The 11,546-nt window shown below is 42.8% G+C and overlaps 1 protein-coding gene across 1 annotated transcript; it reads left to right on the plus strand.

Annotated features, from left to right (window-relative positions):
- Positions 1 to 8: 8 nt before the first annotated feature.
- Positions 9 to 9,541, plus strand: LOC114795289 (calpain-2 catalytic subunit-like). The gene is made up of 21 exons (XM_028988342.1): positions 9 to 2,286; positions 3,002 to 3,071; positions 3,346 to 3,464; positions 3,551 to 3,684; positions 4,371 to 4,539; positions 4,623 to 4,706; positions 4,803 to 4,888; positions 4,991 to 5,065; positions 5,146 to 5,306; positions 5,399 to 5,568; positions 5,650 to 5,661; positions 5,891 to 6,102; positions 6,243 to 6,279; positions 6,378 to 6,443; positions 7,257 to 7,314; positions 7,415 to 7,479; positions 8,148 to 8,216; positions 8,315 to 8,393; positions 9,002 to 9,118; positions 9,211 to 9,269; positions 9,365 to 9,541. The coding sequence occupies exons 1-21, from the start codon at positions 2,050 to 2,052 to the stop codon at positions 9,386 to 9,388; spliced, it is 2,103 nt and encodes a 700-aa protein (XP_028844175.1). The 5' UTR covers positions 9 to 2,049; the 3' UTR covers positions 9,389 to 9,541.
- The last annotated feature ends 2,005 nt before the right edge of the window (positions 9,542 to 11,546 follow it).

Below are 11,546 nucleotides of genomic sequence, written 5' to 3' on the forward strand. Positions count from 1 at the left end.
CGGGTAGAAAAGGAAGTTACTTTTTTCTCAAAACTTTATACACCGTGTCCGAGAAAGCGCGAACTCTTTTGTCACATTTTGTCACTCAGCCCTTTTCAACAGAATTCCGCCACGACCGCGGACATTTCCTCGCGTTGTCGGAGGGCAGGTCGTCCCGTAGTTATTAGTGACCAGACGCCTCATGCGGACAATCTGTCGCGGTCACCTTCACAGTCGACAGCCCCAATCGGGGTTTAGGTTTTGGAAGGCTCTCGTTCGAGCCCAGGCGTTGGGATTTACACAAATATGTAGTTTTAATTTCAGCCGGTAGATGGCGGTAAGGGACAAGTGTTGAGAGGATCACGTGACGGGAAGATTTTTGCGGAAAATCTTAATACATTCAAAAGAGTGACTGGGGCCGAGGCATTAACACACAAATTGGTTTACAATATTTATACAAATTCTCTAAGTAAGAAGGAAAATGAACCATTTACCTCTGGCAAGGACAGTAGAGAATAAATAAATGTAAGCAATTTTATCATCACTAAAGATCGTTTAAGATGCTTAAAGATGATTTCCTGCTTCTGTTAATATATTTAATTTTCCTTGCCCGTGATTATATGTAAGTATTTATATGTAAGTGTATGACCCCATGATGACCATCCCCCCCAAACTCTGACCCCATGCCACCAGAATGATGACCTGAACCACAATACTGAACCACTCATGATGATTCTGACATTTGCATTTACATTTATGACACTAAGTGTCTTGAGGTTTGAACCTGGGTCTTCTGGTTCATAGGTGAGTGTCTTGACCAGTAGGCTACTACCACCCTACCTACTACGCCTCTATATCCCCTCCTATGACCCCATAAATCAACATTCAACATATTAAAATTGTAACTCCAACCCTGTTCTGTTAGAAATGTGAATAATTGACCCAATGCTGGCTCTACAGGCACACACACACACACACACACACACACACACTCACACACCGAAACTGGAAACTCACACACTCGTTAATATTCATTATAAATTCAACATGAATTGATATTGACGCATGAAAAGGGACAAAACGCCTTGCAGGGTCGTGTCTCTGTGTTCCGTCTGTTGCGAAATAGTTTGCTTGTGAAAGACAATGGAACAGGGATGGGCACAGAGTGTTGGTGTATAAGGCGAGCAGACCCTTGAACAATCACTACCATAATTACTACCCACACACACCCACCAGCCTTTGCAGATTCCCCACAACTTTGTTGACTAGTAACAGAACATTGTCTATTGCAAATCTGAGCAGACAACTATAGCTAGTAAATTATAGGCCATCTACACTCACCACATTTGTGTATTTGTGTGTTATGCGCATTTAGCTTTACTTTGTTTTATGCTTTATTCTGTTATTTGTGTTCTTCGAATAATTCTAACCAAAACAAAGATTTCTCCTTTGATGTATATCATTTGTTTCAACTGTGTACAGGCGATACGGCTATGAAGATATGATCTTAGAATAAACAGAACTTATCTAATATTCAGTATGTGTACCTAAACCATTATAATTGAAACTATTACATTTGAAACCATTATAATTGGTCTTAATTATTTCACCAGAACAAGACAAGACAGGCTTACACAAGACAGATTATGCAGGGAGACAATGCCTTTATTATTCAGATCAAACACACTCTTATGAAATCACTATGTATTTTGAAATTGTACTACAAATGTTAGAGCAAAAACTATTTTAAAGAAAATATTTGAAAGAGTCCAGTGTTTTGACGCACAATGGCTACAATAGTAAGAATTTATGTAGACAATATATAGCAGTATAAGCTGTATGACTTGTTAGTAAGTGAAGACCCCCCACAAAGCGCTCAGTAGGCACAGGCGTGGCACCTGTGGTTTTGTGTTATTTGCTGCTGGCCTGTTTGCTGTTGTGCTCATCGGAGCTCCTCCCTACCTGTGGCTGCTCCGCTTGAGGCTGTATAAAAGACGGTCTGGCCCAGCAGCCTGCTTTCCATACAGCACTTGTCCTTCACCCAACCTCAGCTCTCACCAGGAGCCAACCATGACGTCCGTGGCAGATATGTTCGCCCGCAAGAGGGACCGTGAGAATGGGGTCGGCACCAACAGCCAGGCGGTGAAGTTCTGCCAGCAGGACTACGAGGGCCTGCGCGCCCAGTGCCTGCAGGCCAGACGCCTGTTTGAGGACAGCTGCTTCCCCGCCGAGGGCAAGTCCCTGGGATTCAACGAGCTGGGTCCGTACTCATCCAAGACCCGCGGGCTGGTCTGGAAAAGACCTAAAGTAAGTAGGCATTGGTGGCTCCCATTGTGCAGACATTGTTGACTCAAGACTGTGTGTTTTTGTACAGGAAGGTTGTAGAGCTTGTAGTACATTTCTTCCGTGTGTACAGTAGTTAAAAATGAAATCTAGAGTGACAGGTGTGGTTATTATACACACATATTGCCTACATCTTTGCATAGTCTAAATCACGCAGGCTTTTTACTTTGGAAAAAAATTGGTCTCCAAAATATGAATTGTTAAAACAACTATTTACAGGACATCAGAACAAGAATGCAAAGGCAAACGCATGTTCAATTATAATGGAGAGAATACTTAAAACACAAAAAATATATACTGTCATCATGATAAGAGCAGTAGATTATTGCAGAGACAAAGAGCACTTCCTGTTGGACAAACCTCCGTAGGTCCAGCTCGTTGTGTGACGAGTCGGGGATCAGGTGATTGGGGTGGTGGAGCAGGAAAACAGGGAACGTTGTTTGCATCTGGCCACAAATGGACTGCTCCATCCGTGATTACTTAGCTGGGCGTGGACAGCAGGCATTTTCATAAAGGCTCTGTGCACTGGGCCTGTGTATTGACGGGAATACAGTTTGGCCCCTGGCGCTGAAGATAAACATCAACTGCTCCTCATGCCTCTATTCATGTGTTGTTTGTTGATGAGACACTGAGCACACAACATAATGCACAATGACAGTTATCTTATTTATGCCAACAGGAGCTCTGCTCAAATCCGACGTTCATTGATGATGGCGCAACAAGAACAGACATTTGCCAAGGAGCCCTCGGTAAGATGATTAAAAACAATAACACGGTAATCTTTACGTGGGTGTCAATTATATTTCTGCAAAAAGGGTGGTACCCCTGCTGATGATGAAATCCTCCCGTGAGTAAGGAGGAGGCCATTAGCCACTGACAAACATTTCCCTACAGAGAGTGCCACGCCTTCTTTCTCGTCTTCTACTCACCATAATGACAATATACTGACATCACGGCATAGAAAAATGTGACTCCTTTCGGTTATGAGTACATAATTTTATGTCTTTTCTCCATGGGTCAAAGGTGACTGCTGGCTCCTGGCAGCCATCGCCTCTCTGACTCTCGATCAGCAGGTCCTGGCGCGAGTTGTCCCACCCGAGCAGAACTTTGATGACAGCTACGCAGGGATTTTCCATTTCCAGGTTCAAACATCAATCCACGGACCTTCTAATGTCCCCAATTGGTCGGTTCAACTCCTCAGAAGCCCCTTTTCTGTCTGTCTTTTCAGTTCTGGCAGTTTGGCCAGTGGGTGGATGTGGTGATCGATGACCGCCTGCCGACCAAAGACGGGAAACTCCTGTTTGTTCACTCTGCTGAGAGTTCTGAGTTCTGGAGCGCCCTGCTGGAGAAGGCCTATGCTAAGTAAGACCAGGAGTTTATACTTTTTTTTACACTTTTCAATAAGGAGCGTTCAATTTAGTATTCTCGCCTTTTGTTTGTTTGTCTTGTAGTTGTGGACTGGTGTAGAATATTTAAATGATACCACCATTAACTAATACCTACATTTACATTTACAGTATTTATCAGACGCCCTTATCCAGAGCGACTAACAATCAGTAGTTACAGGGACAGTCCCCCTGGAGCAACTTAGGGTTAAGTGTCTTGCTTAGGGACACAATATTAGTAAGTGGTTCTTCTGGTTCTTAGGCGAGTGTGTTACCCATTAGGCTACTACCACCACTAGTGTTACCCACTAGGCTAATACCTGTACTAAACTAACTGTATACACAATTGTGTATATTTAATCACATTGTCTATATTTGCAGTTCAGAGTGAAGCCCACATGTGGGCTGTTTGCTAACTCAAAATGAACTAGTCATGTCAAGACATGTTTAAGACACATTCCAATGTGCTGTAAATGTATATTTAAAGGTCCAACTAAATTTCAGGGTACCATAAATGTACCTAAGTGTACACAAAAAATTTACCAGTTTAGGCACAAGATTGATGTGATGTACAAATGTAGAAGTATTTATAGAATTACATGCATATTTGTATACTTACTCAAGAAAATTAACTTCACACATGTAATTTTTTTGCCTCTTTAGGCTGAATGGTTCCTACGAGGCCCTGTCAGGTGGTTCAACCACTGAAGGTTTTGAGGACTTCACTGGAGGCATAGCAGAGTCGTACGAGCTGAGCAAGGCTCCTCCATTCCTCTTTAAGCTGATTCAGAAAGCCTTGGGCCTGGGGTCGCTCCTGGGCTGCTCCATCGATGTAAGTGGGCGTCACTGTGGGACGGTTAAGGGGTTGTACTGTCACAGACGTTTGCATTTCATGCCTCTGGCGTGTTTGCACAGATTACGAGCAAATACGAGACAGAAGCAGTCACTTCTCAAAAGCTTGTGAAGGGACACGCATATTCTGTTACGGGTGCAGAAGAGGTACGTGCACACACACACACACACACACACACACACACACACATATGTTAAGCATCACAGTGTGATGCAGTAAGCTTAAAGAGGAGCCTTGAACAGGTCCACGTGCGTGGGAAGCCGGTTGAGCTGATACGGATCAGGAACCCCTGGGGTCAGGTGGAGTGGACAGGCGCCTGGAGTGACGAGTGAGTGTTCCATGGCCAGAACATCACAGGATTTCCACTCTGTGATATGGCAGTATCATCATGCTGATTGTTCACTCTTTGCTTTAAAAAAAAAAAAAACAGCTCTAAAGAGTGGACCACCATCCCTCCAGAGGAAAAATCCAAGTTGTGCAATGCTGCAGAGGATGGGGAGTTCTGGTCGGTTCTTGTGAATAAATCAGAAAGCATTTACCGGACACGTAATGCTTTTTCATAAAACCTGTCATCTTTGGTCTCAGGATGTCTTATGCAGACTTCATAAAGAACTTCTCCAAAGTGGAGATCTGTAACCTCACCCCAGACACCTTGACCAGTGATGACGTGGCCTACTGGAACCACTACCAGTTCGAGGGGGCATGGAGGGTGGGCTCCACTGCTGGGGGCTGCAGGAACAATCAGGGTACCAGCAATTTAGAAAATTACATGCAACCCATGCGTTGATTTTTAAATTATATTTATTGTGCTGTTTTCTCATTCTCCTCTGTGCTGCAGCCACGTTCTGCTCGAACCCACAGTTTCTCCTGCACCTGGAAGAAGTTGACGATGTCCCCCTGCACGGGAAGGCCGGATGCACCTTCCTGGTGGGCCTGATGCAGAAGGACGGACGAAAGGACCGTAGGGTCGGCAAGGACCTCAACTCCATCGGCTTCGCCATCTACAAGGTTCCTGACAGGAACTCTTTGCAAACAACAAGCTGCAGTTTCACGACTATTCTGGACTGACTGTGTGTGTTTGTGTTCCAGGTCCCAGATGAGGTGTGTGTGGATTACATTTACATTTACAGCATTTATCAGACGCCTTTATCCAGAGGAACTTACAATGAGTAGTTACAGGGACAGTCCCCCCCTGAGCAACAACGGTAGTAAGTCAGGTCTGAACCAGGGTCTTCTGGTTCATAGTTGAGTGTCTTGCCCACTAGGCTAGGTGTTAACATATTTTGAATGGTGTTTTTTGTAATGCACGAGTCTCTGTTAATCCTCTCAGTTTAAGGGCCGCACGAACATCCACTTGGGGCCAGAGGTGCTGCTGAGGCAGCGGGCAGTGGCCATGAGCAGCACCTTCATTAACCTGCGGGAGGTGTGCGACCGCTTCACCCTGCCGCCGGGAGACTACGTCATCATCCCCTCCACTTTTGAACCTCACATCAACGGCAGCTTCATCCTGCGTGTGTTCTCGGAGAAGCAGGCCAAAACCGGGTGGGGAAAAGCTGAAAAAAATCAAACAAGCAAAAAAAAAAAAAAAAAAAAACCCACATGAAGCCTCAGCCTTCATTAAAATAATTACACTGCCACCACATGACATTCCTTTTTTTTGTCTGTGTTTTATTTTGTTGCAGTCCAATGGAGAAAACCCTTAAAGCTAAAATTGTGGAAGTAAGTCATTTTGTGAGCTCAGACCTTTTTCTGTATGTTTAGGCATCTATAAATTAATAAAGTAAATATATCTTTTTTTAATTTATGTTTTTTGTCAGACAGAAGTCACAGAGGACAGCGTGGATCCACAGTTTAAATATCTGTTCAAGCAGATTGCTGGCAATGTAAGTCTCCAAATTCCACATTTAGTTTAATTCTAATGCATTTCAATGAAAGTGCACAACTGTCACAGCACAGAAAGGGACAAGTGCAGGTAAGTTTCGCCAAAATTATTTTTTTAAATTTAGACAGAGGGCTCTATTTTGGGACAGGGGAAGTGGAACCGGAAAAGGGAAGTGGGTGTCCACTCAAGGGGACACTCCACACAGCACCACCTGAAAAACAAACACAATACCATTTAACACAAATCTCCCACAAATACAAGACCTCGGTGTCTCACTGCCTCCATCCATGACCAATACCAAACTACGACTAAATCAAGACTGTGATTAAATAAGCACACACGGCGTCTCCCTTCACTCCCCGGTTTGGTGCAATTCCGGAACCCAGAACACTGGGGTAAGACCTCTATTATAGCAAGGGCTACAGATGCTACATCACTGGACATGGCCTGATTCAGTGTTCTGGGTGTCCTTGTCAGGTCCTCACAGGATCCACCATGACAAGAGCTTTTAGGAAGATAATATTTCTTTTTTTGAGACATTACCTGCTCTGGTCCATGTAAATAACATTTAAAAGATTAACCTTTTGTAAGGTATATTTTACACTACATAATAATATTTTTTTTAGATTGAAAAAAATATATATTTTTATGTGCAACAGATGCATGTTCAAATCGTTTTTACACAGGTAAAGGTGTGTTGGAAGGTGGAGATAACTAAAGGTCCCAAAATTTAGTTTCAAGAACAGCTTTAGGATGATAATACTAATTGTAATTCCCACGCTCACATGATTAGACATCTAAATTCTGTTTTCAGGATTCGGAGGTCTCCGTTTTTAAGCTGGTTGATGTTCTGAACAAAGTTGTCTCTAAACGTAAGATTGTGAATTTGAATTATTAATTTATTATTGTTTTATTGCATATTTTACATAAGACCGAACTGTAATTATTATTGCACTCTCATGATTTTTATAGGAGCTGATATAAAAACAAATGGCTTCACTCTGGACACTGGCAAGCGCATTATGAGCCTCATGGATGTATCCTTTTCAATAGGCTGAGTGCAAAAATTGAAGACAGTGAAAAAGACAGTGCTGATAATAATTTTGCACAGAAATTAAAATAATCTGCTGACATTTGTCACGGCCGAGGTGGGCCAGGAGGAAGCGATGGATGGGGTGAGAAGAAATTATATTGTCAATAACCAAGCCATCACACCACACACTGAAGAAAGGCTCTTGGTGGTGCTGTAATGTATGTGTGTCACTCCGGGTTGCTAAGTACTGCTGCTGAGAATTTTCCAGTTCAATGGCAATTGCAACAGCTCAGCAAGCTCCTCGTGGCTACGCACGCTCCTTTTCACCTCGGGATTCGTGTTGGATAACAGCTCTCCCCATCCATCACACAGGTGGTATCAGCATCAGTTGGGCATGATCAGGGCCTGCTCCTCAGGTGCGCCTGCACCCCCTGTAACGTCCAGGGGGAGCCGAGTGTCGCAACATTAGCCGCACTCCTAAAGACAAAGTGGCCAGGAATGCTTATATGTAAATTCATGTAAATTCAGTTCAACTAAAGGTGTGTAAATTTTTCTGAAGTTGGACATTTCTGTATTGCGAATCCTTTTGTAATGTTCCAATAATTCTCTCTACTGGATCACTGACTGTTTAATGAATGGTCAACCATAATCATAATCTTTGACAATATGTAGATCGATGGAAACGGAACGCTGGGGCTGGTGGAATTTCATGCCCTATGGATGAAGATCCAGAAATATCTGGTATGGTAGCAGTTGAAACTTCTTCGGTTAGAGGATATTATGTCATGGCTTGGCATGGCTTCATGGCTTGTATTTGTACTTGTGCTTTGTATTTGTAGGAGATCTTTAAGGCTCAGGACTCTGACCGATCTGGCACGATGAGCTCTCATGAGATGAGGGAGGCCCTCTCTAAAGCAGGTACCATACTCACCAGCGTTCTCGAAAGGTGGAACTGTGGCACACTTCTATACAATCAATATTCCTTGGTGGATGTAGACAAACTTATTTTCATATTTCTGTAAATTCAGAAGACATGATACACCATATAATGCTGTTATATTTGTGAACCCACCCTATGTGCTGCGCCTTATACAGCACAGTGCAAAATTCTGAGGCTCCGATACAAACCAGTGTAATCAAAACCACTGGTCATCTAAGCTGCAAGCCATGTGGTTAACTGACCAGAAACCTCTTATTTCAAACATTGATCAAATATTGACTGACACAAAGTCTTTATTGCAGAACTTCTTTCCTGGGTGTAGGGAAAGAGTTTCTGTTCTCCTATTGTTCTCTGAGCAACAATACAATATTGTTCTCCTTCTGTAGACTTACAGGAGATCATTCATTAATTTACAGAGTTGGAAGAGACATGTAGTTCATGTAGTTCATCTCTTTTTAATTTTTTTTGTGTGTTTTACACTTTTAGACAGTCTCTTCCTGAACTATTTCAGAGTTACTGTTGTGAAAACCTGGACCCTTGGCTGTATTTACTGAGTGTTTAAAAGTTCTGTGTGTTCCTCTCTAAGGCTTCCAGGTGAACAATGCCGTGCTGCAGGTTGTGGTGAATCGTTACGCCAACGTTCAGTACGCTATAGACTTCAACTCTTTTGTTGACTGCCTGATCCGAATGGAGATGTTATTCAGTACGTGTTTCCCCCATAAATCTCGTCTACGAATGAACCAAAAAGCCGCACTGAGGAACAGATAACAACAGATTCTGGTTAAACCCGAACAGGAATCTTCAAGAAACTTGATGGTGATGACTCCGGGAAGATTCATCTGGACATGCAGGAGGTGACCTGTGTCTTAAACGGCAATATCATAACAAAGAATTATAAATGTACCTGAATCGCAGAACCTTGCATAACTTTGCTTTTCTATCTTTGCAGTGGCTGTGTCTGGCAATCAACTAAGGTGCTTGAGAAATGGACCAAAGGGAAAGAAATTAAAAAGTAGTATAGAGATTTTTTTTATTCTTTCATGGAATATTTTGTGGTCAAGCCATATTTTGCTTATTAAAAACATGCCTTTTGTGCTTTTAATAAAATAAAATATCATCCATATCACTTTGTGTTTGTTCTTACTGCTTTATTGCTTGCTATTTCTGTTTAAAAAACTCATAACTACTGTTAAGGAGAGGAGAAAACACACTTTGAGAGATGAGAGAACTCATGAAACACTCCCGGCACAGTGTGACCACCCTACAATGATCCATTTTAAACATTAACCTGGCTGTACACACCTTCGTGTACAATATATGAGCATGAATACATCCACATGCTGCTTGTTCTACTGTAAACGCAATCCCAGAATATTCCATTGACAAAAAGATCATGCACACAGGGCGTGGTTCCCTATTTAGGGTCAGGATTGAAAGGTTGGATGGTTGTGGGTCAGAATGAACATAGCTGAGCTCAGTGCGCCTCCTAGTGATGGGGAGATCACATTGCTTGATGATAGGTTTCATTATTTTTTTACTGTAGTCATGGCTGATTTCATTCATCAAACATGCAGTGAAGATATTAGATCTGGGCTTCAGTCTCTGCTAATCGGTTGCATAAGCCAATCAGATGCTTTAATAAGTAATAATTATGTGCAGTACTTAGTTATGTACTGAAAATGCCTGTTCAGACTTATGTTCAATAATATTTCCCCATATCTACAATAATGTTACTCATTGGATAAGTGGATTGTTAAATGCAAATGTTTTTCTTGCAGTATAAATTCTAATGAATTTGTGTTGCGCAGTGGTGTCCCAGGGGGTGAGGAAGCGGACTTGAGGAAAGTTTGCGGGTTTAAATCCCGAACCCCTAAGCTATCACTGATGTGCCACTGAGCAGGGTACTGTCCCCACACACTGCTTCCCGAGCACCTTTCATGGCTGCCCACAGCTCACTAAGGAGATGGGTAAAAATGGAAAACATTTTGTTGTGTCACCGTGTGCTGTGCTGCAGTGTTTCACAATGCCAATCACTTCACTTTCACTTAATGAAGTGCAACTCTGTTCATCTCGTTCTTTCACAAACATGAGTCTTATTTTTGCTGAGCCACGCCTACACAGGGAATCTTTATGGAAGGTAAACTGGTAAGCTAAAACATTCCGCTCCAGTTTTAGTCCAGTTATTACACAATCATTAGTAAATTCTCACTTCTAGTTCCCGCTCCAATTGCAGACATCCTCATTTTAACCATGTTCTCATTCACACAAGCAAACCTTCAAAAAAAAGCCTGAACCTTGCAACGTCAGTCACAAATGCATAAATGCTGTATTTTGTAAATATGTATAAAATCCGATGGTGATTCTTTTTACTGTATTTCTGGTATCCTCATTATTCAGTTCTGTAGATCATTTGTGATCTAAGAATTACATTTTTGTCCCAAAACACAGGCCTATGCAACCTGAACATCTGGCCAATACCCTACCCTAAAATAATCAATCATGTGCAATCTAAATGTTCAAGTAGTGTTCCAGTTACGGTGTTACTCTTTTAATACTGCTTCAGCCAATGGAAAGACTTCGTAGTAAACTCCAACTCCACGTATGCGGCACACCCCAACACTTCGTGGCTGCCATTTCACCACGTCTGCTGTCTTACCGTGGTCCAGGACTACACACCTACACATTCCTGCCCCTGCCAAAGCCTGTCCCAGCATGCTCTGGGGCACGCCAGGCCTGCACAGAACGTCAGGAGTCAGGGAAACATCTGGACCCTCGCATCAACGAGGAATGCCAAAGAGGGAATGTTTTTTTTTTTTTTTAAAAAAGGGGGGATCAACATGATTAACAGATGTAGTTTAGATTTAGATTTAGAACACAGGACGGCTGAGCAACAAGACACCGGCGTGCACTTGTATCCGCAGCGACGCAGATTTTGCAACCGAAAGAAGAAGAAGAAGAAGGAGGAGGTGGAGGAGTAGGAGGAGGAAAAAGAAGAAAAAAGAGCCAACGCACATTGGCCAAATAAGGCTGCGTCTGCCTGCATTCTCGGATCGGGTTAACCTGCCCCGCGGTTTTGCCCTTATATGGGGTTTGCGGCAGGTCTCCGCTCACCTGCGCCCCACCTGCGGATA

Source organism: Denticeps clupeoides, chromosome 8 (assembly GCF_900700375.1).
Source record: "Denticeps clupeoides chromosome 8, fDenClu1.1, whole genome shotgun sequence".
Taxonomy (NCBI): Eukaryota; Metazoa; Chordata; class Actinopteri; order Clupeiformes; family Denticipitidae; genus Denticeps; species Denticeps clupeoides.